The sequence below is a fragment of the Odocoileus virginianus genome, unplaced genomic scaffold, assembly GCF_023699985.2.
Source record: "Odocoileus virginianus isolate 20LAN1187 ecotype Illinois unplaced genomic scaffold, Ovbor_1.2 Unplaced_Scaffold_5, whole genome shotgun sequence".
NCBI lineage: Eukaryota > Metazoa > Chordata > Mammalia > Artiodactyla > Cervidae > Odocoileus > Odocoileus virginianus.
In genome coordinates this window covers 3197669-3224317 of record NW_027224267.1, presented here as the reverse complement: position 1 = coordinate 3224317, position 26649 = coordinate 3197669, and the positions used below count along the sequence as shown (strand labels likewise).

General features: G+C 58.6%; 1 protein-coding gene across 1 annotated transcript; it reads right to left on the bottom strand.

The window, feature by feature from the left end:
* On the bottom strand, positions 1-25561 carry LOC139033407 (collagen alpha-2(I) chain-like). Its single transcript, XM_070462426.1, has 20 exons — positions 25431-25561; positions 25213-25322; positions 23247-23391; positions 22693-23017; positions 20482-20586; positions 13847-13955; positions 13223-13325; positions 12381-12522; positions 10844-11076; positions 10481-10671; positions 10095-10340; positions 9571-9951; positions 8591-8746; positions 8348-8545; positions 7888-7944; positions 7314-7566; positions 6496-6683; positions 5609-5664; positions 5254-5503; positions 1-209 (listed from the first exon to the last, which is right to left on the bottom strand). Exons 1-20 carry the CDS (start codon positions 25559-25561, stop codon positions 1-3), a joined length of 3588 nt encoding a protein of 1195 aa, XP_070318527.1.
* Positions 25562-26649: the final 1088 nt, after the last annotated feature.

The following is a 26649-nucleotide window of genomic DNA, read 5'->3' as shown; positions in this document are numbered from 1 at the left end:
TCAGAGACTGGGACCCGCAACCTCCCTGGTGCCCTGGTGCGGGCTGGGGCTCTGAGAGCCGCCTGCTGGACGCTGCTGCCGCCGCGAGGGGGACCGGGGACAGCTCTTGGGCCGGGCGCTGGTCATGACGGGCTGGGGCCACAGCTTGGCACGCAGGGGGCCGCAGGGTGGGTGGTTAGGAGGCCGGTCCCGGCAGGACTCTGGGGAGGCTGGGGGTGGGCGGGCCGGAGGGGCGGCCGGCTCACGGCACCAACTCAGCTGAGCGTGCGCTCTGAGCTGAGGCCCTGAGCCCTGCGAGCAGCTCCTCAGGCCTGGCCCCCATCCCCTGACCTGCCCGACCCCACAGCGTGCTCCCTGTGGTCCTCCAGACCTCTCCCCAGCCTCGTGCTGGGCTGTGCCTTGCTGCTCTGGCCCCCAGCCCGGGGCTCCCCTGGGTCCCCAGGTCACGGTCTCCGTGGACCCCGGGCGGCCCTCCTGCCTGTCCTGAGCAGGCTGTTGGTCCGTCTGTCCCTTCACTCTTCGCTTGCTTGCTCGCCCCTCACGCGTACCTGCTCCCCTCTGCCCTGGGGCTTCCCTCGGGCAGCTCTGGGTCAGGGGGCTGGAACCGCAGGACTAGCCCACCCCTTCCCAGGCAGAGAAGACAGCTGGCAGGCTGAGGGGGGTGGGGGCCTCCGGGGCGCAGATGGACGCGGCTGCCCCTGGGCTGGGTGTACTAGGGTGGGCAGTGGACCGGCCCTGAGGGTCCTGGGGAAGGGCGGGCCCCTGCGCGCTCCAGCAAGGAAGGCTACCGGGGGCTGACGGTGGACAGGCTGCCGGGGGGCTGAGGGGCACGGTCTGGGGGTCACAGGTGACCATGAGCTCAGCGAAGCCACGAGGGTGTGGCTGAGCCTTCGCCAAAGCCCAGGCTTCGAGGGAGGCTGGGCGCGTGCAGACCTGGGCCTCCCATGAGAGTGAGAGACGCGGGGAGAGGTGCCTGCGTCCTGGGTTGGGGGTGCAGTCTCTACAATGACCCCAAGGTGAAGATGTGACGGCCGTCCTCCCCTGAGGCAAGGCAGTGCTCCCGCGGCCCCAGAAAATTCCGGGAGAGTGAGTGTAAAAGTCCGGCCGGCAGATCAGCGGCGCCCCCGCCAGAGCCCCACCACCCTCGGTCACCTCGGTGGTGTCCCGGGCACGGGGCACTCCGGGAATGAAAAGCAGAGCCCGTATTGATTTCATTTCCAAATTATTAATCAACTTCACAGCTCAACAGAAATATTGTATTGTTCAGCTTGGGCAGATCTGAATGGCTCTCCCTCGGGCGAGGAGCAGGGGCCGGTGAAGGACGCGGGTGATAAACGTCCCAGCCGCCACGGAGGCCACGGCGCGCCCACCAGCCCAGGTGAGCACCAGGAGGGGCTGGGGTTCGAGGTGTGCAGGCGGCAGAGCCTGACCCTGGCTCAGACCCCCGCCAGGGCCTTCTGCCGGCTCCGGGGAAATGGAAGGGTGGGAGCAAGGCCCTGCTCAGTGCCTGCACCCGGAGCCTGGCCGACTGCCCTGGCGACTGCCTGCACCCGCCGCCCTCCGTGTCCTGCCAGGCTCCCGTGCCACCCTTGGGGTCCTCTCTGTCTGCCCGTCTGCCCATCTGGGGTCTTGTCTGCTTGCACCTCACGTCCTGGCCTGGGATTCTCGGAGGGTCAGGGTGCACCTGCTGCATGTCATCTCAGACCCCTGCCCCTGGGCTGGACTCACTGTCTGTCCATCAAGCCCCCTCCCCAGGAGCCAGGCCCCCGTCCCCCACTTGGAGCAGACAGCAGGTGGAGGGGCAGGGGTGGTGGGTGCAGCCGCATCAGCAATTCAGGGTGTGACGGGCTGGGGCGTGGGGTGGGGAGGGCAGTGGACTTTTGTTATGGAGGTGTGGGGGTGCAGGGGTGACAGTGGGCTTAAGGTGACTTGATTTCCCCGCCGCCTATGAATCAGAAGACATGTCGACGTCGACGGAGGCCTCACTTAGGCTTGATGTGAACAAACCAGGTACTGGGAAAACACCAGTCTGCCTGTTAGGGGTTAGCGGTGGTGATTTTTAGGGGTTTTGTTTTGTTAAAAGTCTCCTCATCCTTTAGAAATAACACGCTGAAGCACACCTGACTGAAAGGGTTTGTGTGAAGAACTCATCCTCAGATTACCTGGGGGTGGGGGTAGAGACGAAACCAGATTCCTGAACTGTTGAGGGGCAGTGGGTACTTTCATCTCGTTACTTTTTTGTGTGTGTTAATATCTGCAAAATAATGTAAATAGACGCAAGTCAAAACCCCTCTGAGACGCCACCTCACACCCATGAGGATGGCCATGAGCAAAGACAAAACCCGCCCCCCCCAAACAGGAAACAACAAGTGCTGGTGAGGATGTGGAGAAACTGACACCCTCTGGCACTGTTGGCGGGAATGTAAGAAGGTGCAGCCATTGTGGGAAACAGGATGGCCGGTCCTCAAAAAATTAAACACAGAGCTATCCTAAGACCCAGCAAGCCCGCTCTTGGACTTATACGCCAGAGAAATGAAGAGGTGTTTGTGCACGCATTTCAGCAGCATTAGGGACAACAGCTAAGACAAGGAAGCCACCCAAGTGTCCGGGGAATATTATTTAGGCTTAAAAAGGAAGGAGATTCCGACACCTGCTACAACACAGATAAACCTGAGGACTTTCTGCTCTGGTATCCAGGGGGGTCAGTTCACAGAGACGGAAAGTAGATGGTGGGTGCCAGGGGCTGACAGAGGGGCTAGTCAATGTATTAGGTAGAGTTTCCAACAAGATGGTGAAAAAGTTCCGTGGCTGGAAGCTGGTGACAGCCGAACCATGTGAATGTATTTCAGGCCACTGGATTGTGCGCCCAAAAATGGTTATGACAGTAGGTATTACCTCAATTAAATAATAATGTAATATATGTCTGGTGAGGTGGGGGAGGGGCGCCTGTCTGGTGGGCGGGGCGCCTTCTAGTGGGGGCGGGGCGCCTTCTAGTGGGGGCGGGGCGTTTGGTGGGGCGGAGCTCTGGTGAGGCGGGGCGTCTGTCTGGTGGGGGCGGGGCATTTGCCTGGTGGGGCGGAGCTCTGGTGGGGGTGGGGCGTCTGGTGGGGGCGGGGCATCTGTCTGGTAGGGCTGGGGCGTCTGTTTGGTGGGGTGGGGCGGGGCTCTGTCTGGGGCGGGGCGTTTGTCTGGTGGGGCGGAGCTCTGGTGGGGGTGAAGCCTCTGCCTGGAGGAGTGGGGCATCTGTCTGGTGGGCGGGGCATCTGGTTGGGGCGGGGCGTCTATTTGGTGGGGTCGGGACTGTCAGGTCACCTGTCGCGTGGCTGCAGGAGGTTGTCTGTGGGCGTGGACACTGTCCGTCTCCCCAGGAGGCAGGACATGTTACTACCCCTGGAAGCAGGTGGATTGACTCAGGAGCCCTCCCAGGTCCTCAGAAGTGAGAGCACCCACCCTGGCCCTCCTGGGACACTGTCCCCCCCACACTCAGAGGGGCCATGTTGGGGTTCTTGGCTGGAGGTCTCTGCCTCGGCCAGCGTCAAGCTTGGATATGGGATGACCCAGAGCGGCTGGACCAGCCTCTGAGCTTCTCCAGCGAGGCAGGACTTGGTGCTACAGTGGGGCAGCCACTGCTGGCCTCGTCCAAGATTCCGGCCAGAGCCTCTGCAGCAAGTGAGCCGCAGGGGGTGGGGTGTCACCCCGCAGTGGACAAGGGACACCACAGATGAGGTGGGGACAAGAGAAGGGGGTGGTGGGGTCGGGGGGGATGTCTGCACACCAAGAGGAGGGGTGATGAGGAGATGGGGAGGTGGAAGGAACCAGACTCTCCCCTGGAGCCCCAGGAGCAGGTTCAGACAGAGGGAGGCAGTCTCACATGGGCCTGAAGAGCGTCAGGGGTCAGGCATGGGTCGGGGGTCAGGGGTGTGCATGGGGGGTGGTGTTTGGGGTTGGGGTGTGTGGTGGGTTGTGGGATGTGGAGGGATGTGTGGTGTGGGGTGTGGTTGGGTTTGGGGGTGGTGGGGTGCAGGGTGCGATGTGGAGTGGGGGTGTTGGGTGGGGTGTGGTGTGTGGGATGTGGGGTACAGTGTGGCAGTAGGGTGCTGGGTGCTACATGGGGTGAGCCTGGGTGCAGGGCTCACTCTTGTGGCTTTAGGTGAATATTCTAGAGCACGCCTTGTGCTTCCTGGGGTCTGGAGGGGAGGTGCTGGCCCTGGGGGGATGCTTTCTCTGCAGGCAACCTCAACCTCCTGAGACGAGCCTCCCTGCCGGTCGCTCGGCATGCAGGCCCCTCCCCTCCTGCCTGCAGTGACCTCCATGACCTCGTCCTCGTTCATGTGAATTTGGGGCTGCGGCCCCCCTGACTCCAGAGGCCCTTTCCAGGAGAGACCCTCTGCTGTTGAAGGCCCCGGTTTGGCCTTGCCCACCCCTGGCAGCAGGGTGGGGTCTTCCTGGAGGACATGGGAGGCAAGGATGGTGCTGGGTGCTGGGCAGTCCAGGGTGTGTGGCTGGGGGACACACCTGCTGGTGTTGCGGTCACACCCAGACCCCCGGGAACTGGGCTTCCCTGATCCTGTGGGGACTTCACCTGGGCCGTGAGAGCCCACCTGGGTGGTGGCAGAGTGTTCCATAGGCAGGAGGGCCGGAGCTGTGGGAGGCCACCCCGGCCCTGCCCCTGCGGTTGGGTGAGCCTGGGCATGGTCCCCAAGCACTGGGCTGGAAGGTGCCCCTCCCCTGGGCCTCCCTCGAGCCCCGGGGAGGGGCGGAGCTGGGGGCTCTGAGCCACACAGCATCATTCACTCCCCACCCCCGCCCCGCGGTGAAGCCAGTCAATTTTTTCAAACCACATTTGCTGTCTTATTGTTTATTTTCGGGCAGCAGCAGCAATTTTCGATACCCACCTCAGATATGGCTCGGGTCACCTGTCATTCCAGAAAGGTCAGCGATTCATTTAAAGTTCCATCACTCTTCACATAAGCAGGCAAACACCATTTCATCTGCCGCAGCCTTTGTGTGGGCTGGGGCCCGGCCTGTCGGCTCCTTCCAGGCCCAGGAACGGACACCCATGCCCCACCCCAAACACATTCACTTAGAGGCAGTTCCGGGCCAGGCCCTAGCCTGGCCCTTCCGCCCCAGCTCTTAGGATGAAATCACCCAGTTGTGAATGGTGGGCCCCCACCCCAAGGCAGGCCTCTCGGGGAGCCGCTCCCTAGGAGGACCAGCCCTCCATCCACAGACCAGATGTGACGGGAGGCTGACACAGGTGGGACTGGGGTCCAGGGCTCCGAGGGGTCATGGGCACCGGCCCCCTGCTGCCCAGGGTGCCCAGTGGGGGCCTGGCATCATTGCGGCATCCGAGGCAGGACTGGTTGACAGCCCACAGCAGGATGAGCATGGGTGCGGTCTCGGGTCCCAGAGGACAGACAGCCCTGAGCCCCCAGGGCCCTCGTCCAGCTGCTCGCAGGTGTGGCTCTGGGGGATCTCTGGGGGTCTTTGGGCTTTCCTGCTGCTGTGGGCCCCCAAGGGCAGCGTTAGGTCCCGGGGTCCATGTGTCCAAGGGTCCACACAGCCTGAGCCGGACAGATGTCTGTCCGTCTGTCTTGTTTCCACCCACCTGCTCCAGGAGGACAGCACCAGGCAGGAAGAAACGAGTACAGTGGTGGGCGCTGGCTGGGCAGGGGGAGGAGGTGGGGGCAAGGTGAAGAGCACGGCTGGAAAGCTGGTCCCAGGGCCTCCCCGATGCCGGGACAACCTGCCTGGGTCTTCCCGCCGGCCTGACAGGTGACAGTCTGGTCCCCAGGGCTGCCCAGTCCCGATGGCCGGAGGCCGGGGTGCCTGTCGGCAGGGCCTGCCCCCCACGTCCTTTGCTGAGGTCATCCTGAACTGGGAGGGCCGGGGGGTGTCCTTTCCCGGCCCTTCTGTCTGCAAAGGTGGTGTTTTTGGCTCCTTCTGGCTTGGGGGTCTGCCATGCCCACCTGTTCGCACAGAGGGCCACCTCCACAGGCTCCTGGGAGGGTGGGGTGCGCACACAGCCCCTGCCTGCCCTCCCCCGACTCTGCCCCTTCTGGGATGCTGCCCCCACCCCGTCCCTCCTCCTCGCCCCAGCTTATGGCTCCCTGACACTCCAACAGGGGCACAGCCCCCCAGCTGGGAACCAGCCTGTGTCCCTCACGTGCAGGGTCATCCTCTCACCCCTAGGCGTCCTCAGCTGGGGTCCCCCCCACACGCTCAGCCCTGGCTCCTCACTGCTGAAGGGACCCCAGGAAGCTCCTCCTTCTGGGGGAAACAGTGGGAAACTCGGGGTCCCAAATAGCTGAGGGCAGGATGGACGTGTGCCATCCGCAGGTGGGGCATGGGGCTGCAGGGGGAGCCTGGGTTTCCTGAGGGGGAGGCCTGGTCCTGTGTGTGTGGGAATGGAGCAGGGCCCTACACGAGGAGTGGAAGGTGTGTGTGCCTGGCGTGTGCGTGTGCAGAGCACGGCTGCCAGCTGGCCGGTGTCACGCGAGGCCCCTCGGGTGCTGCGGAGACACAGCGAGACCCCAGAGCCGGGCTGCAGGGCTTGCAGACGTCCTGCCACAGCTGGGTCTGCGCTGGCTGAGGCTGTGGGCTCCCTGCTGCCCTCGGGGTGCGGGCCCCGGGGCCTCCTCTCCGCGTCCATGAAACGGGCGTGAGTGCACATCAGCACCCCTCTGCAGCCAGAGGACCATCGGGGAGGAGGGTCCCAGCTGACCGGCCCATCCCCCAGGGCTGGAGCTTCTAGAAGATTCCAGGTACCACCCCCCCCCCCGACTGACCCTGCCCCCACCCTCATCTTTGCTGTGTGACCCTCTTGGCCCCTTCCCCACAAAACCCGCCCAGAGCCCCTGGATGCCCTTGGTGGCCCCAGCGGGTCCTGCCAGGCTCCCTAGTCCCGGAGCCCATGCATCCAACTCCTCAGGGGCCGGCAGAAGCCCAGAGCGGGCACAGGGCTGCTGTGAGACAAGGCAACTCCCAGAAGTGGGGGGCCAGGTGAGACCCCAGAGGAAGGGGGTGCCCTTGGGGGGACAGGCCCGGCCCCAGGGGGGGTGGGAGCCACGCCTGGTCTGAATCAAGGCCCCCCACCCTCCCCGCCTCTACACGGTGGCTCCCACGCCTGCCACCCCCGGTGACCCTCCATCTTCAGGGGTCCACACGCGCTCCTGCCACCCACCCACCCAGAGATCATCCCCCACCCTCGTACTCATCTGTCCATCAGTGAGTCCACGGCACACACAGGATACACGGGCCGCGGGCGGGGCGCTCGGCCCCAGAGGCTGGTGCAGGCTGCGGGCTAACCTCACCTGCACAGGCAGGCGACAAGGGGGTGGAGGGCAGGACGGGGGCCCCGTCTGAGCGCCTTAATTCCGCCGCAGGGCGCTGCCCCGAGGCCCACATCCCCACCTGGGCCGCCCCCAGAGCAGGGCAGCCAAAGCCCACCTGCCCCCTCCGCCTTGCCGGCCAGGCCAGTCACCCACCTGCAGGACACCCGCTGGGCGTTAGGCAGCCGCCTCTGCCCCAGGCCCTCCAGACCCTCTGGTCCTGGGGACGAAGGGCCTGCAGGGTGAGGGGGTGGGGAGACAGCAGGGGCGCAGCCCCGCCTGCACACACCCCTGCGCTCTGCACACACCCCTGTGCCCCGCACACACCCCCGCGCCCGCACACACCCCTGCGCCCTGCACACACCCCTGCGCTCCGCACACACCCCTGCGCTCCGCACAGAGGAGAAAGATAAGTGATGGGTAGTATTTTAAGGCATATTAACCCAATTACAAGTATATTTTTACAATCGTGGCTCCGACATTTATCACGCGGTGTTATTAGCCCCCGAGCTGGGCTGTGTCAGATGAAGGCTATGAAACAGGAGCGTTTCATTACGTTCTGCCGTGCCGGGCTGCAGCCCGCGACTCTTAAACCGCGTGATTTTATCAAAATCTTCGGAAATTGAAGCAATCACTAAAAGGTGTCGGGGAATTAAAATGTTCTGTCTCGGTGAAAGAGATACACTTCTTGTAACATATATCAGGGGTCTTTTTTTAAAAGACACATTACTATGCAGAGAACAGGCATCTGAGCGGGAGGGGGCGTTCCAGAAGCATCTTGCGACAGCGATTCTTCACGCTTAAAAATGGTCTCTGAGGGACGCGCCGCCAGAGCCTCCTGGGGCCTCTCTCCCTGCGGCCTTCTCTGCTCTTGTTTGTCACCCTCGTGAGATGGCTGGGGGTCATGCCAGTCCCCGTGGGCCTCAGGGCTGAAGACTGCACCCTCCGGCCCCATCTGCACGTCTCCCGGCAGGGGAGGCCGGGGTTTGGAATGTGCCCCTGGATTTGTGACACACTCAGCTGCCCTTCTGGGCTGAGGTCCGTGGGCAGAGCGGTGACTGGGACGCAGAGCCAGGCTGCCCCCCTGACCGTGTTCCTGAGCTTAAGGGGGACACGGCGGGGACCACCCCAGGGCCTCGAGGGCCCCAGAACCAAGGAGCGGCCTTTCTGGGTGCCACCCTGGATCTGGAGGGCGTGCAGGGTGTGGGGGACCCCTGCAGAAGCCAGGCCCACGGGAGGGACGGCTGCTCACTCCACACCACCCCCGAGGTTCTGGGCTGAGGGGCTGTGGGCAGGTGTCTGCACGGGGCCTGGTGGTTGGTCTTCAAGGAGGAGCCCAGTGCTGGGGGGGGGGCTTGCGGGGCCCCCTGACCTCACGGACATCAGGGCCCGGCAGTCTGCGACAGGGGCTGGACCTGGGCAGGGGAGGAGAGGCCTATGGCTAGGCTGGGGGGGGCTGGGCAGGGGGGCGGGAGGGGCCTCGGGGGGCCCCTGGATGTAGCCCCTCCGGAGCCCGCAGGGCGTGGGCCTCGCCAGGTCTCGGGGTTGACCGGGGACTGCTGGACCTCATGGCCCTGGGGGGTGGGCGGGTCACACACCCAGCACCAGGCGCGTGGGTGCTCACAAGGAAGGAGCCCCTCTGAGCCTTGTGACGGCAGTGGACACGGGCCTGGGACCCCGGGGCTCCTGCACCAGCCTTCCCAGCTCACTGACCAGGCTTCTCTCTCTCCTTTTAAAAGCAGGGCTGTTTGAGAAGCAGCGCGATTGAAAAGCTGGGAGCCCCCACGTCCTCCAGGGGCTAAAGGGCCCCACACCGTGGGGAGGGGCTTCGATGGGAGCCCCTGGGAGCAGGCAGAGCTGCCAGTCCCTGGGGGGCCGGGCGGGTGGGCGTGCTGAGTCGTGGCCGAGGGGGAGTCCTGGCTGGGATCCGCTGCTGCTTTGGGGCAGAGGGAACTTGGGGTCTCTGAACAGCTTCTGACCTCATGTGACTAAGTTTCTCAAAATAAAATGTTTGAGTAAAAACAAGTAGTTTCACAACAGTTCTGAGAAGAAATTCCAGCAAGGGAGGACGCAGAGGGAGCATCAGCCCCTCCTCCACTCCTGGGGGGCCCTCCCCGCCCCCTGGGGGCTCTCCTCCACCCCCGGAGGGGCACTTCCCCATCCCTGGGGCCCCTCCCCGCCCCCTGGGGGACCCTCCCTGGTCGCTCCCCCCCCACACCCAACTCGGGCCAGGCCTGACCTGTCTGGGCTGCCCGAGCCTGTCCGTCCGGCTGCTGGGGGCGCTCTGCTGGGGGCGCTCTGCGGGTGGCTGAGCCCTCTGGGTCTGACGGGGACTCTGGGCTCCTCTCACCCCTCCCCCGCTCCTGTCCAGGAGGACAGGACCTGACCCGCTCCCCAGGTCCTGGCCGCCTGGACCTGTTTCCTGGAGGCCCTGCGGGAAGCCTAGAGGGGGCAGTGGTCAGGCTGGGGCAGCGGCAGCCTCCGGGCACGTGCGGTGGGAAGGGCCCAGCGCGGAGCCCTCCCGTGAGGGGCGGACTCTTGGGTTTCCACTTGGGCTGCCTCCGGGGCCTGCCGATGGACAGGAGGGGTGCCTTCTCGGGGAGCACGCGGAGCTCATGGGCTGGACAGGTCCGCTGTAAGAGCGGGTGCAGGCCCCGGAGGGGCGGGGCGCGGCTGCCCGGTGGGCGGGGCCTCGGCCCCCAATCAGGAGCGCCCGCCCGGTGGGCGGGGCCTCGGGCCCCAATCAGCGCCCAAGGGAGTCACTCCCGGGACGCTTCTGCAGGCTGGGCGGGGGAGGCCCTGAGCCGCCGGGTGTCCTGCCTCCTCTGGTCCCTCTGTCCCCAAGTGCCCCCGGAGCCTGGCTCAGGAGCAGGGCCCCAGGCCACAGGGACTGCAGGCAGGCGAGGACAGCCGCCCTCTCCTGTTCCTGGTTGACCTTGGCCTGGCCGACCTGACGGTCACCAGCAGGCACGACCTGTCCTGGCTGGGTCCCCCCGGAGCGGGGCTGTCCTTGGCCAGGTCACGGGAGAGGAGGAGACAGAGGGCCCGAATGGACCAGGCGGGGGCCCGCCGAGGCCTCTCAGCTCCTTCCTGGTCTGGCTGGGCTGGGTGGGGTCCGAGCTGGCTCCTGTGGGCTGCCCACCACCCACCGGGGCGCACGTTGAACTGCAGGGCTCTGGGCAGCCTGGTGGTGTCAGGGAAGGTTGGGCTCGGCCGGGGTCTGCTCAGGTGCCGTGAACTTACATTGGGGACCGTTTCCCAGGGCCCTGCCTGCCCGTCCTGCCCCACCAGCCTCTTGGAACACTTACTAGTTTCGCGGTACGGCAGCACCTCTGGACGCCTGGTGGGGGGCGGCTGTGGGGGGCGTCCTGTGGACGGAGCTCTGGGGTGACTGACCACCCACAGCCCCGTCCTCAGCCTCCAGCACCACCGTCCCCATCTCTGCAACCCGAGCTCTCCCACGTGCCTGCCCTGTCCTCTGACCCAACGTGTGCGGGGTCGTGTGCCCTCACCCCTCTCCACCGTGCAGAAGGGAGGGGCGTTGCCTGGCCAATGAGGCCACGGTCACTACGTGGACACTGGGGGAGGAGGCGAGAACCTTCCGGGCCTCACACCACCCACAGTGTGGAGTCATGCCCACGGTCTGGGCAGCATGGGGAGGGGAGGAGGGACCCTTGTGATAATGGTTGCAGTCACAGCCCTGCAGCCCCTGGGGCCCTGGGGCCTGGCTGCGGTCGGCCTTTTGCTCACGACCAAAACGAGCTCAGTCGTTGGCTCCGGGACCAGAGCCCCCAGGGACCCCAGGTCACTTCCCTTCCTTTCCTCACTCCTACCCCACCCCATCTGTCTGCACCTCCAGGCCGGCACCTCCGCCTCCAGGAAGCCTTCCAGGCTGTGCTGTGAGTTGTAAGTTCCTGTGTTTGTCTACCCTGCCTCCGGAGCCTTGTAGAGAGAGTCCCTGGAGGCAGGGCCACCTAGGGGTCCCCAGCCGACCCACCCCTTAACCAGGACCGCGGGAACGAGGGGACACACCCTGGAGGGCAGCCTGGAGGTGGTGTTCACCGAGCTGCGGTCCTGGGGGCTCCAAGGCACCCCTCCCTCTCAGGCCCCGAGAAGCGGCAGTGGCGGGCCACTGCCAGCCAGGCTCTCTCCGGCCCGTAAATTTCCAGTGGACGGCAGTCCTCTGGAGACTGTATCTCCTGCTTGTTGGTGTCAGAGACTTTGCCACACTGGGGTCAAGAGTTATCCTGCCCGTCTTTTGTGTTCTAAATTTAATTGTTGCACTCCTTTTCTCCCTTAAAAAGATCAGTAAAAACTGTTAATTTGATCAATACTTAATTTTTTCACCCGGAGCGCGTTTCTTCTGCTGGCCCGTGATAAGCAGGCGGCGGGGCAGAGGGACAAGTAAATTGTCAGGAATTTCTCCACTCTCCCGCGGCCGCTCCACCACTTAGAGCCGTGTAATTTATACCCCGGCAGTCGCTCTGCAATTACCCTGTCTATTGCTGTCGACAGTATCGCACTATCTTTTAAATAGATCCGGCTTGGCTGGTCCGGACGAGCCAACAGGACAAATGACGCCATCCCTCATCCCGCGAGCCCTAAAGAGATAAGTCCCTTAAAGAGGGGCCCATTTATCAGCTGATACAAGCTGGGTACTTACAAGCCCACTCCTTTGTTTGGGCTCTTTTCAGATTTCCAAAGCTATTGATCTACCTAGGGGGGCCAGGCTGGGGCGTGCGGTGGGGTGCCGTGGGGCAGCCCCGGGCCCAGCTGACCCGCAACCCTGAGAACCCCGGGAGGGGCTGGGTGGCTCCCGGCCGCCTTGTGGGCACCCCCCGCCCCAGCCAGGCCCATGCGGGTGCTGCCCTCAGCCGTGGGGACGAGCTTTCCTCCCTTGGGCAGGCAAGCAGGCATGTGGGCACCCTTTGATCCTCAGGCTTGCAGGCCAAGCCAAACCCCAGCCACTCTCTGACCACCACAAGGCCTGTGCTGGGGGCTGGGAGGGGCTGGCCCCGGCGTGAGCCCCCAATGCAGGCCTGCTCCCACCTGGAAGAACACCTCCATCTGCTCAGCATCTGGGGTGTGCCTGCTCGGGGCTCGGACATGGGCACATGGCCCCCTGGGGTCTGCATCCCAAAACCGCTGAGACTTGGCAGAAGGAAGCGGGGTGACAGGCCGGTGCTGGGGGCTGCGTCAAAGTGCAGGTGGCAAATGGCTCTGATTCTCGGGAGGGAGTCGGAGGCCCACCAGCCACCTGGGGCCCAGGTCCTGGCCAGCACCCAGCTGGTGGGGCTGGTCCTGTGAGGCCCAGCTGACTGCCACCAGCGTCACGACAGCGGCCCGTGTGCAGGGCTGGGATGGGATGGGGCATCCGTGCCCTCTGAGTCGGGCAGGCCTGGGCCTCCATTGGGCCCTTGGGCTCACCTGGCTCTGCCAGGACCTCGGGGAGTGGGCAGCAGGTGGACCATCCTGGGCCCCCTGGAGTTAATCCAAGAGCGGCAGCAGCTGTGGGGTGATGAACGGCCCTGGCAGAGCCTGTCCACTTACTCCTGGCTGGACCAGAGGGACGAAGGGACCCCTAAGGCTCCCCTGCAGCTGTTTCCATGAGCCCGGGGCGGGGGAGTGGCGAGGGCCCCGGGGACTGAGAGTCAGGGCCTGACCCTTAGAGCAGGCGGGGCGGGCATCACCTCCCCAGCCCTGGTCGTCTGCTCTGCCCGCCCCCTGCTCCCGCCTCTGGTGTGTATCCATCAAGTGTCCTGGAGGGGCGCGGGGCAAGGGACGCCCTGATGGTCACGGGGAGGTGACCTGTCCTGAAGGCTGGGGCCTGGGTGCCGCCTCCACGACGCCGCTGGTCCTGGGTTCCGGCCCAAGTAGGGGGTGGCTCCTACCCGTAGAGCTGGCCCTGGTCAGCGGAGAGCGAGGAAGAGTGTCCAACAGGAGGCCCGGGCACCTTGGGAAGGAAGGCAGTGGCCCCAGGGCTCGCATGGGCCCCTGGGAGCAGAGACCAAGCAAGGGCCAGCCTCACACAGGGTCACCAATGTGCTGGCATCCTGTCTGATCCCTCAGGGTACCCCCTGGACATGCGGGCCCTCCCCAGGTCCTGCCCCCACAGGCCGTGGGCTGACCACTTGGGGGCAGCCCTGACCTCAGACCCGGACTTGGGTGGGGGGTGCGCTGTCCCCGGGCCCCCAGCCTCAAGCATCCCTCCAACGCCAGGTCTCTTCTCCCTCTGGGCCCCACAACACCTAGTGGCTGGCATCCACGGGCCCTCTTGACCCCCTGGCCTCCAGTCTGAGGGCCCTAGGGCCTGGCCTGGTCTGGTGAGAGGGAGCTGGGATGGGCTGCCGGGACTGGGGCAGTGGGAGGAGCAAGACTGTGCAGGGCAGGGGGCGCAGATGTCGGGTGTGGGGGGGCCACAGCTTGCTTCTAAGTGACCTCCACGACCTCCAACCACTCCCCCCTCCAACCGAGCAAGGGTCCTGGGGGAACCAAGGTCCTGGGAAGGAGCAAACTGTGGCCGGCTGGGACCCTGCAGGCCCCTCCCTCTGGTGGGCTTGGCGACGATCCGAGTGTCTCCTCCACCTGGACGCGCTCCGGCCACGCGGGTGACAGGCTGCCGGGCTGCAAGGGTGCGCCGTGGAGCCGTCAGTGTCCGCGGAGACGGATGGGAGCACGGTGTCGGACGTGGCTGATGGGGGCGATACACCGGGGGTCATCTGTTTGGTCTTAATTTAGAAAAGCTTCACGAGATTATTATGTGGCGTTTTTTTTCCCCTGCGGTGCTCGATGCTATCGGGTGGGTTCAGGGCTCAGCTTTCCCGTTTATCTTCCTCAGAGAGCGGCGTTAACACACCGGCACAGCGGCCCAGACGAAACCCCCAGAAACAAATAGAAATGAGCTTTGCCGCGTCTCTCTTTAAAAATAGCACCCATTTATCAACCAGCTCCGGTGCCAGGCTCACACCCGTGGCCAGGACGACCGACGGCCCTGGGCTTAAGTGTCTGCTCTCCCACTTAGCTCTGCTCTAGCCCGGCTTCCTGTCCTGCCCCGAGCTGCAGAAGGAGGCTCTGGCTGCCAGGCGGGATGGTCGTGGGGCCAGGGGCTGCCGGCCGAGCACCCCCCCTTGTGAGCAAGGGGACCCAGAGCAGAGCCAGGGTGCCCCCCACTGAGGCCCTCATCTGGGGACTCTGGCTCCTCTCTCCACTGAGACCCCTCTGGAGGGGCCCTGAACCCACACCTGGAAGGATCCACAGGCAGGTGGACAGGGCTGGTCACGAGGACCTCTGGTGCGTCCACTCACAGTGGTAGAAGCCTGCGGGGTGCAGGCGGGTGCTGTGCTGCGGGTGCTGTGGGAAGCAAGGCTGGCCGCCACCCTGTGCTCACTCGGTCACCATGTGCTGGCTCGCACCTGTGCAGGAAGGCCGTCCTGGGGCCTCTTTTCCCTCTCAACTCCATCCCTGGCAAATGCAAGGATAGCTGGCTTTTCAAGGTGGATCAAAGATCCTAGAGGGCAGAGGCTACCGTGTGTTCAGAGAGGGACCTGCCTCCATGGAGGTGGGGGAGAGGCAGGGTCTTTGCAACCCTGGAAAACTAGAAAAGGAGAAAAGAAAAAATTAAAACAAGCACAGAAATTAGAAAACACACAAGATGGCATTAGCCAACTCTAATATAAAATCAGGGCTTCCCAGGTGGCTCAGTAGTAAAGAATCCACCTGCCAATGCAGGAGACGCAAGAGACATGGGTTCAGTCGCCTGGGTTGGGAAGATCCCCTGGAGAAGGAAATGGCAACCCACTCCAGTATTCTTGCCTGGAAAATCCTGTGGACAGAGGAACCTGACAGGCTAGTCCATGGGGGTCACAAAAGACTTGGGCACAACTTAGTGACTAAACAACAACAGCAAATATAAAGTGAGTACAGTAAATATGAATGAGTCAGACCCAACGATCTACAAGCAGAGACTCACAGGTCGGATGAGAAACAAGATGCTGCTGTAGGTCAGAGAAGGAATGTTTCAAAGGAGGAGGCACAGCAAAGTTGAAAATCAAAGGAAGGAACAGGCACAAAGACAGAAATAGCACCCCCTGAGTGATGAGACTGAGCCAGACCTGCCTGCAAATGTTTGAGGGTCTCCTGCAGAGGCGTGGGTCGGCAGTGGCCCGCCGTGGGGGCGGGGACGCTGGTAGCAGCAGTCCTGGGAGGCAGCTGTTGGCTAAGTCCTCTTGGAGGTTGACTTTAGACCTACCGTAGACTCCAGGGATGAGCTGCCTCAGGCCAAATAACTGACAGGAAGGGAGCAGAGCCCCAGCCATTGGGAGAAAATTGGATTAAAGATTTACGAGTATGGCCCCGTCCATCAGAGCAAGACCCAGTTTTCCCCACAGACAATCCCTCCCATCAGGAAGCATGAACAAGCGCCTTGTCCTCATCCATCAGAGGGCAGACAGAAGAAACAAGAACTACAATCCCACAGCCTCCAGAACGAAAACCACAATCACAGAAAGCTAACCAAAACGATCCCACGGACTATAGCCTTGTATAACTCAGTGAAGATATTAGCCATGATGTGTAGGGCCACCCAAGACGGACGGGCAATGGTGGAGAGTTCTGACAAACATGGTCTAATGGAGAAGAGATTGGCAAACCACTTCAGTATTCTTGCCTTGAGAATGCCGTAGACAGCAAGCATGAAATACTGGAAGATGATCCACCCAGGTCAGTAGGTGTCCAATATACTACTGGGGAAGAGCAGAGAGAGAGCTCCAGAAAGAATGGAAGGCTCTTGGCCAAAGCAGATACGACGCTCAGCTGTGGATATGTATGGTGGTGAAAGTTAAGCCCAAAGCTGCAAAGAATAATATTGCATAGGGACCTGGAATGTTAGGTCCATGAATCAATGATAATTGGAAGTGGTCAAACAGGAGATGGCAGGAGTGAACCTCCATCAAACAATATAACAAAATAAATATGAAACTACAAATGAGAAAATTACTAGGAGAAATATATGACTAAGCTATGGTAGTAGGAACTTTTAACAGACTCTCCTTATAAAATGATAGATTAAATATATTAAAAAACTCAGTACAGATTTTTAAATCTGAATGGTAAATTGCTGTGTTACATCTATCATTTCCCTATCAATTTACATATCCCATGGAGAATATGGGCTCTTTTGTGCATAATTTATTATTCACAAAGATAGGCTACATGCTAGGCCACTGTTACAGTTACCTTCAGAGGTAGTCAGACCCCACTGCAAATTTGGCTCAAATAACAGAGTGAAGAAGAAAAGCGCAGACACACACACACACCAAAGGGGCGTGAGAATCTGGACTAGCTGCATAACTGATGTTTCTGAGAGCAGTGCAGCCTCCCAAGTGTGCTTCTGCTAAGTCCCTTCAGTCGTGTCTGACTCTGCGACCCCACGGACTGCAGCCCGCCAGGCTCCTCTGTCCATGGGATTCTCCAGGCAAGAACACTGGAGTGGGTTGCCGTGCCCTCCTCCAGGGGATCTTTCTGACCCAGGGATTGAACCCATGTCTCCTGCACTGGCAGGCGGGTTCTTTACCACTAGCGCCACCTGGGAAGACCAGGCCTCTAAGCAAGTCAGGAGTGACTCGAGAGCTTTTTTATTGTGGTTCGGGGCTGGGGCTGGGGTGAGAGCTCCCGTGTGGGCTTGGGTGGTCTACATCTCCCACCAGCATGAGAGGAGGGGGAGCCAGGCCCTCCTGTCATTCTGCGCAGCTCTGAGACCCAAAGGGAAGAGCAAGGAGTGAAGCTTAGACGCTGTCAGCAGCCAAACATCAAACACTGGAGGCGGTCTGCTCCTGGAGCCACAAAAGGAAACGCGACAAATTTCAAAGAATCGATACAGTACTGACTACATTCTCTGACAGTGATGCAAAGAAAGAGGTAGCAAAAGAAAAGTGAGGGGCTTCCCTGGTGGTCCAGGGGCTGAGACTCCTTGCTCCCTTCTCAGCGGGCCAGGGTTTGACCCCTGGTCAGGGAACCAGAGCCCCCCATGCCGCAATCAAAGACTCTGCGTGCCTTGGCTTAAGAGAAAACACACAATAATTTGAAAATTTTTAAAGCACTGCAAGTTAAGAGCTGTGGTGTGTTCCTGAAGCAACAACAGAATAAAAAGCTTATGGTTTTAAATACATTTATCAGAAAAGGAAGAATGAAAATAAGTGAGCTAAGTATCCAGTTGGCTATAAAAAGCTGAAGAAGCTAAAGATAAGATCTAAAAATAAGATGGAAATAAGGATAAGAGGAGAAATCAATGAAGTAGAGAACATTTTTAACATTAAAAGGCTAAAAAAGATTTACAGAGCTAAAACTGGTTCAGTCCTTGTCAACATAACAAACAGGCTTCTGGTCAGATTGAGAAAAGTGTGAAAAAGCAGATAAACACAGCATGAAAAATGGAAAATAACTGAAAAAATAATACAGGCAAATTACGAGTGACTACACACACATACTCAAGTAGATAAAACAGATAAATTTATAAAAGTATATAAAATGCCAAAATTGACACCAGACTAAACAGAAAACTTAAGTAGACCAAAATCCATTAATTGGGAAACAAATAATTCCTCATTAAAAACTTTCAAGAAAGATAAATTATTTCTTATGAAGACTTTTCTAAAGGACAGAAAATAAGAAAAAGCCTCTCACCTCATTTTATGGGTTATTAATACAGTTATTCCAGAATCGGAACAGAAAAGAGAATATAAGCTTTTCTTTTTTGGCCACTCCAGGCGGCACGTGGGATCTGAGTTCCCTGATCAGGGATCTAACTCATGCCTTCTGCAGGAGAAGCATTAAATCTTAACCATTTGACTACCAGGGAAATCCGAAGCATTTTCAACAAAAAATCATAAATAAAATATAACCAACTCTAAGTGTACATTAATTTTTTTTTATATTTTGAAAACTATCAAATAGGTTTATTCCAGGAATGCAAAGATGGTTCAACATCAGAAAATCTTTCAATGTGACTGACTTCATGAACAAACTAAAGAAGAAAAATCATGTTATAACCTGAATAGATGCCCATTCCCGCCCCCCGCACCCTCCTACTCTCCCAAAAGAGGATTTAACCGTTGTCGTTCAGTCACTAAGTCGTATCCAACTCTTCACACCCCATGGGCTGCAGCACGCCAGGCTCCCCTGTCCTTCACCAACTCCCAGAGTTGCTCAGACTCATGTCCATTGCATCCATGATGCCATCCAACCACTTCATTCTCTATCACTCCCTTCTCTTCCTGCCCTCAATCTTGCCCAGTGTCAGAGTATTTTCTAATGAATCGGCTCTTTGCATCAGGTGGCCAAAGTATTGGAGCTTCAGCTTCAGCATCAGTCCTTCCAATGAATATTCAGAGTTGATTTCCTTTAGGATGGACTGGTTTGATCTCCTTGCAGTCCAAGGGACTCTCAAGAGTCTTCTCCAGCACCACAGTTTGAAAGCATCAATTCTTTGGCACTCAGCCTTCTTTATGGTCCAGCTCTCACATCTGTACATGACTACTGGAAAAACCATAGCTTTGACTATATGGACCTTTGTCAGCAAAGTGATGTCTCTGCTTTTTAATACACTGTCTAGGTTTGTCATAGCTTTTCTTCCAAGGAGCAAGCATCTTTTAATTTCATGGCTGCAGTCACCATCTGCAGTGATTTTGGAGCCCAAGGAAATGTGACCATTATGATGGTTAATTTTACAACAACTTTGACTAGGCCATGGGGTGCAGAGACACTTGGTCAAATGTGATCCTGGGATGTGTGTGTGAGGGTGTTTCTAGATGAGACTAGAATCTGAACTGCTGGACTGACTGAAGCAATGTGTGTGGGCTTCACCCAACCAACCCAAGGCCTGAGCAGAACAAAAACAGCAACTGGGAATGCCTCCTGCCTGGCGGTTTGAGCTGGGACGTCGGTCTTTCCCGTTTTCAGACTCACACGGAAAAATCGGCTGATCTTGGTTCTTGAGGCAGCTCTTGGATGGGAAGTTTCACCATTGGCCCTCCTGGTTCTCAGGCCTTCAGACTTGGGCTGGATGAGACGTCGTCTCTCCTGGGTCTCCAGCTTGCTGATGGCAGATCTTGGGACTTGTCAGTCTCCATAATTGCATGACTCAATTCCCTATAATAAATCACTTATTACACATATACACATGATAAGGACATGTCATTTCTTTTTTACTTTATTTTTTAAAATTTATTTACTTGTTTATTTTTTGCTGTGCTGGGTCTTCATTGCATTTGGACTTTCTCTAGTTGTGGAGAGCGGGGACTACTTTCGAGTTGTGGTGCACGGTCTTCTTATTGTGGTGGCTTCTCTTGAGGCAGAGCTCAGGTTCTAGGGTCCGTGGGCTCAGTAGTTGTGTGGCATTTGGGCTCTAGATCTCTGGCTCAATAGTTACGGCACATGGGCTTGGTTGCTCCTTGGCATGTGGGATCTTCCTGGAACAGGGATTGAACCCGTGTCCCCTGCTTTGGCACGTAGACTTTTCACCACTGAACCACCAGGGAAGCCCAGGATATATCATTTCTATTGTTCAGACCAGTCACCAAGAAGAATGGAATAAGATAATAAAAAGTAAATAAGAGGTTATTGGATTGGAAAGAGAAACAAACTCATTTTATAAAGTTGATGTGATTACCTACATAGAAAACCCAGCAAAGCCAACGGGTAAATCATTAGAATTGATAAGAGAATTTAGCAAAACTGACAGATACAAGATCATTGTATAAGTTGTCAATTGCTGTGAAGCAAATTACCGCAAAAGTCAGCAGTTAAAGCAACAGACCCTGATAATCTACCAGCTTTTGTGGGTCAGGAGTCTGGGAGCAGTGTAGCTGGGTGCTTCGGACTCCATCTCTCATGAAGTGGAGACCATACACCGGCTGGGGCTGCATCATCGGAAGGCTTGACTGGGGCTGGAGCATCCACCTCCAGGACACTGCCCCATGGCTCTTGTTGGAGGACCTCAGCTTCCTGCTGGCATTGGTGGGAGGCTTTATTTCCTTCGCTGTGGCTACTTGAATGTCTAAACGCCAAGGCAGCTGGCCTCCCCCCAGGGAAGCGACTGGAGAGGGAGGGTGGTGGGGAGGGGGTGCCCTTCACAGCCCACGCTCAGAGGTCGCACTGCCACTCCCAGCACGCGCTGGTCACACGGGCTCGCCGAGCGCCGCCTGCACTCCAAGCGGCGGCGGTTAAGCTCCTCCTCCTTAGGGGACCTGTGTCCCGGTGTCTGTGGACAGGTTTGTAAACCTGTCACAGTTACCTTCCAAAAATCATCGGGGTTCCCTCAAACCGGTAACGTCTAGCTGGAAAATACAGGGAGAACGAAACCATTACAGCAGCTTGAAAACAATGAAGGGCCGGGGTTTTTGTCTATTTTTTAAGATGTGTTTGTTTGTCTATTGGCTGTGGTGGGTCTTCGTTGCTGGGCAGCCTTTCCTCCAGCCGCAGAGAGCAGGGCCCGCTCTGCTTGCGCCTTCTCAGTGCGGTGGTTTCTCTGGTTGCGGAGCACCGGCTCTGGGGCACGTGGGGCTCGGTAGTTGTGACTCCCGGGCCCTAGAGCGCAGGCTCAGTAGTTGCGGCGTGCGGGCTTCGCTGTTCCACGGTGTGTGGGATCGTCCCAGACCAGGGACTGAAACGGCGTTCCTTATACTGCAAGCCGGATTCTGAACCACTGGACCACCAGGGAAGCCCTAAAGAGCTTGGGTTTTAACCTTAAAGAAAATGCACACGATCCTGTTGTAGAAAATTGAAAGTCTCCAGATCAAAGGCATGCATGGAAGGAGAGCAGTGTCCCGTGTGTAGACTGGGGACTTCACCTTGTGAAGACGGCAGTTAATCTACAAATTAAATATGATTTGATTGAAATCAAAGGTGTTTGAGAAATGTAACAATTTTTAAATTTGTATTAAGAAGTGAAGATACAAGGACATTTCAGACATTTTTGAAAAGGAAGAACAAGGAAAGGGGGACAGCCTTAACAGTTAATAAAATATTCTACAAAGACTCTTGAGAGTCCCTTGGACTGCAAGGAGACCAAACCAGTCAGTTCTAAAGGAAATCACCCTGAATATTCATTGGAAGGACTGATGCTGAAGCTAAAGCTCCAAAACTTTGTCCACCTGGTGCGAAGAGCTGACTCGTTGGAGAAAGACCCTGGCGCTGGGAAAGGTTGAAGGCAGGGGGAGAAGGGGACAGAGGATGAGATGGTCGGATGTTATCGCCTACTCAGGGGACAGGAGTTTGAGCCAACTCTGAGACGGTGAAGGAAAGGGAAGCCTGGCCTGCTGCAGTGCCTGGGGTCGCAAAGATTTGGACACGACTGAGTGACCGAATAGCAGCAAAGACAGGAAGCAAACAGCATGGCAGGGTCGCTAGGCCAGACAAATAAACCGCTCAAGCCCCACACACCGATTCCCCCAGACAAATCCATGCATTTGTGGCGACTTGATCTATGACAGAGGTGATACAGGACATCTTTGGAAATGGGAGTTGGTTTTTTTTTTTTTTTAAAGAATAGTGCTTTTAACGAAAAAGCTGTTCTGCAAATACCTTAACACTCTCCCCCTGAGAGGTAGGAGGGTCTATGTCTCCTGCCCTGAACCTGGACTGGTTTCGGTGACCTGCTTGTGACCAACAGAATGCAGACAGATAAGACCATAGACCGTCTACAGCTGGATCGGAGGCGGCTGTGCCTTTGGCTGTTCTCTTGGGATGCTGGTTCTGGGGGTGGCCAGGCACAGGGCATGGAGTCTTCTACCTGAGACCTCTGCACTGGACGGGCCTCAGGTAGGGGTCCTGTGAAGACTCCAGAAGACAGGCAGCGCCAGTGACCGACCACACGGGGACCAACTCAGCCTGCACCCCAGCCAGCCTCTGAGTGCAGCTCACCAGGAGTCACTTCCAAGTTCCAGGAGCTCAGACACGATCAACATAAGACCCATGCCTTATGCCCTGAAGTGTTTGGATAATTTTTTATGCAGCAACAGAAATTGGAACTAACAATATTGGGAAAACTGGGTCACTTTACCGAAAATGGAGTGTAGGGTCCCTACCTCATGCCAAATACAGCGGGAGTTTCTACCTCCCGCCACACACAGAGGGGAACCTTCTGTAAGAAGCTAGAGACCGAAAGGTGAATGATAAAAGTGCAGGGGCAAACGCTGGAGAGCGTCTTCGTGACCTTGAATGGGGAAGGCTTTCTTCATTTCTCCAGAAAGACAAAGTGTAAGGTGAAAAAAGGGGTGGATCTGGTTGTATCAGGAGGAAGGATTCCACAGACCATGTTGACAGGGGGTCACCAGGCCAACAATGGAGAGAACACACAGGAAACCACCCTGCGTCCCCTTGAGAAAGACGAAGCCTCAGCAAGGAGGCCGGGCCGAGGCCGCGAGCCCAGCAGGGACCCGCGCGAGCGAGGCCTGTCCCGGGCTCCTGCGTTTCTGAACAGGCGGCGCTCCATGGCTCTCAAGGGCGCTGGCTGGCATGGCAGCAGCTCCAGACTCTGGCGGAAGGCGGTTCCTGGCTTTCCCTCGCAGAGCAGGGGAGTGGAGGTGCCCTCGGGGGGTGGGGGGAGGTCCGGTCTGGCTGGTTCCAGGTCAGCCGTGTGGGAAGCGCTCGGGATCTCGTGGGGCCTCCTGTACTCCCCGCGCCGTCTCTCCCTGCTCCCCAAGGGGCGTGGCAATTACCCCGCCGAAAGCTCCTTGCAGGGTCTGCCGAGGCCCGGAAGTTTGTGTCCCCCCATTCAAATGTGGCAGCCCCGGCCCCCCAAGGTGACGGTATGGGGAGGTGTGGTCTTTGGGAGGTGATCAGGGTTAGATGAGGCCAGGAGGGGGGGCCATGATGGGATTAGCACCCTGAGAGGACGGGGTGAGCCTGCCCACCCCCCACCAGGACACAGGGAGAAAGAAGGTGCATCTGCAGGCCGGGACGTGGCCCTCACAGGAGGCCAGACTGGCGGCCACCCTGCTCCTGGGCTTCTGGCCTCCAGGACTGCGGGGGACACAGTCCTGTTGTGTGAGGCCCCCAGCGGTGTCTGGTGGCAGCGCAAGCAGACTGAGACGGTCTGTGACGGTCAAGTTCACAGGTCCACTCGGCTAGGCTGGGGTCCTAGTTGCAGTGGTCCTGGACACCCGTTGAGGTGTTGCTCCAAGAGTCTTTTAAAAATTATTTATTTACTTTAGGTTGCTGGGTCTTTGTTGCTGCCAAGGGCGTTCTCTAGTTGCGGAGAGCAGGGCCTGCTCTCTGCTGTGGTGCACGGGCTTCCTGTGGCTTCTCTCGTCGTGGACCACGGGCTCCAGGGTGCAGTCTCAGCAGCTGGGGGGAACACGGGGGTGGTTGCTCTGCGGCGGGTGGGACCTTCCCAGACCAGGGGTGGAGCCTGTGTTCCCTGCACTGGCAGGCGGGGCCTTAGCCGCAGGGCCACCAGGGAAGTCCCTGTGAGTGCGCTTTTTAGGTGCGTTTTTGTTGTTCAGTTGCTCAGTCATGTCCGACTCTGCAACCCCATGGACTGTAGCCTGCCAGGCTCCTCTGTCCATGGGGTTCTCCAGGCAAGAATACTGGAGTGGGCTGCCATGCCCTCCTCCAGGGGATCTTCCCAACCCGGGGATTGAACCCGGGTCTCCTGCATTGCAGGCAGATGATTTACCAACTGAGCTATGAGGGAAGTTCAATAATTGCCTATAATAAGATGTATAGGTATAGATATACACAGGTAAATGTAGATGCGAGTATAGTGTGAGTGTGAGTATGTGTGAGGGTTACACACACAGAGAAAAAGAGTTATTTTAAAGAATTGGCTCCTGAGACCGTGGGGCTGGTGAATCTGAATTTTGCAAGCTGGGCTGGCAGGCTGGAGACACAGGGAAGAGCTGAAGTTGTAGTTTGAGTCCAAAGACCACCTGGAGGCAGAATTCCTTCTTCCTCAGAGGAGGTTAGTTTGCTTTATTTCTTTTAAGGTCTTCAACTGCTTGGATGTGGCCCACCCAGAGTGGAGAGCAATCTGCTTTACTCAAGGTCTGCTGATTTAAACCATACTCTCACCTAAAATTGATGCTTTTGAATTGTGTTGTTGGAGAAGACTCTTGAGAGTCCCTTGGACTGTTGCTGGACTGTTGATGGACTGGAGATCAAACCAGTCCATCCTAAAGGAAATCAGTACCGCATATTCATTGGAAGGATTGACGCTGAAGCCACCTGATGCAAAGAGCTGACTCATTAGAAAAGACCCTGATGCTGGGAAAGATTGAAGACAGGAGGAGAAGGGGACGACAGAGGACAAGATGGTTGGATGGCATCACCGACTCAATGGACATGAGTTTGAGCAAGCTCTGGGAGATGGGGAAGGACAGGGGGTCACAAGAGTGGGACACAACTGAGCGACTGGACGACAGCAAGTCATGCCGTCACGCTGCTCTCCAGGAACATGGCCCACCTGGGGGATGCTCCGACGTCAGGGCCGCTCCTACTATCAAACACACCCTCAGTGCTACAATACCCAGTGAGACTACTGCTGCTTGCTGCTCTGAGGCTCGTTTCTGTGGTTGCGGGAAAGCCCAGCGTTCCCCCACATGTTATGTTTCAGGCGGTGAGGTGGCTCCCTCACCTACTTAGAAATGCTGACACACGCTGCCTGCCCACTGGGTTTTCCAGTAAGGGTTACAAACGCAGCAGGACCGGAAGGAAAGGAGAATCAGATGGCACACATAATGACCAAGTTGGGAATGTGTTCGGAGAAGATGAAAATGCAGACTGGATTTTGCTTCTTTTTTTCTTTTTATCAGATTCCGTTGGTTCTGGGCCCCACCCCCGGTATAGCGCAGGCAAGCGGGCCTGCCTGGAGGAGGGGGCTGCCCACCTGGCCCAGGGACACTGCCGTGGGTTCTGGTTGGAGCTGCCTTCTCAGCTCCAGGAGCCCTTTTCTGCCTCATGGTGGCCGGTGGGGTTCTGCACACGTCTGCCTGATGCCTGTGTTGGTGGGAGGAGGTTTCAGAGGGTGCGGGGCCCCAGAGGAGGGACAGGAAGGCCCTTCACAGCTGTGGCCAGAGTCCTATCCCTTGAGCCAGGCCAGCCAACCGGTCACCAGGCGACCGGGTGAGCGGCCGCCGCCTGGCCCGGTGCCTGGCCTCCTGCGGATTTGGTTTGGCTCCGGCTGGGCGGCCGCTCCGGGGCTGGCGGCTGCGGGAGCCCAGCTCACACTCCATCATCGACGGATGACAGCGGGAACGGTGGGAGTTCATTACAGGGACCATGAATTGTTGGAGGTAATTTAGATTACAATTTAAAGTTTAATTTAAAAATCTATCAACAAATGTGAAAGTACTGGAGGAACATTTTAAAATGCACTTTAATCTCAGCAGCACAAATAGCTTTTCGGGGCTCTAAACATCATCACCTGGAAAAACAGTAAAACTTTACTGCATCTTTAATTAAATTACAAACACAAAGGATAATTAACTTTTTTATTTTTATTTTATTCGTGCCATTGTTTCTCCTCCGAGTCAATATCTTGCAGCTGCAGGAGCGGCTGTTACGAGGAAGTTTACAGCCGGCCTGAAGTGTGCGGCTGCCTGAGGGATGAATGTCCCCCGGCAGCTGAGGCCGTCCCCCAGCTCCCCGCTGCCCTGCCCCCAGTGCGGCGTCCCCTCGCACAGGCCCGGCTGGGCCCGTGCCCCCAGCCCCGTGGGTGGGGACGGGCACGGCTCGCCCGGGCCAGGCTGTGCTCTGACCAGGAGCTCACTGCACCCTCTCAGTGGCTTTCACAGGTGGGGAAACCGAGGCACCGGGCGGTCAGGCAGCGGGTAAGTCGCTGTGGACAGGAGTGGAAGTCCTCAGGTGCGGCCTCCACCCGGGACCCTGGGCTTGGGCAGCGAGGCTGGGGGCCTGGCGCCTAAGCGGGGACTTCCTGGTCCCCCCGCCCCCGGGGGTTGCGACCTGAGGGCCTCTGAGACGCTGGGTGAGGAGGGGGGCCTGAGGGGCTCCAGGTTCCCGTTGATTGCAAGGCCCAGCTGGCCACCTGGGGGCTCCCTGGAGATGCAGTGGGTTGGTTCCTGGGGGCGAGGGTTTTCAAGGTGCCTGGAGTGGGTGGGGAGGGCAGTTGTGGGCAAGGCTCCCAGGCAGGCAGGGGCCCGAGGGGGCTCGGGCCAGGAACCTAGACCCCATGGAATATCATGGGGGAGGTTCCCTCCTGAGCCCGGAGGAGCTGTGGGGGGTGCCGGGGACCCCTCCTCCAGGTCTGCGGGTGGGGGTGGGGGTGGGAGGGCTGGAGGTGCCTCAGCCCCTCCTGCCTTCCCTT

What these genes read in the sequence shown, in the direction of transcription:
- LOC139033407 (XM_070462426.1), bottom strand. Translation starts at nt 25,561, where the DNA reads ATGATGGAGTGTGAGCTGGGCTCCCGCAGCCGCCAGCCCCGGAGCGGC. An exon ending in AGATGGAGGTGTTCTTCCAG is followed by an intron (nt 11,077 to 12,380) that starts GTGGGAGCAGGC and finishes TTTGGTCGTGAG; the next exon opens with CAAAAGGCCGACCGCAGCCA. An exon ending in CAGCCCAGAAGGGCAGCTGA is followed by an intron (nt 7,945 to 8,347) that starts GTGTGTCACAAA and finishes CAATTTCCGAAG; the next exon opens with ATTTTGATAAAATCACGCGG.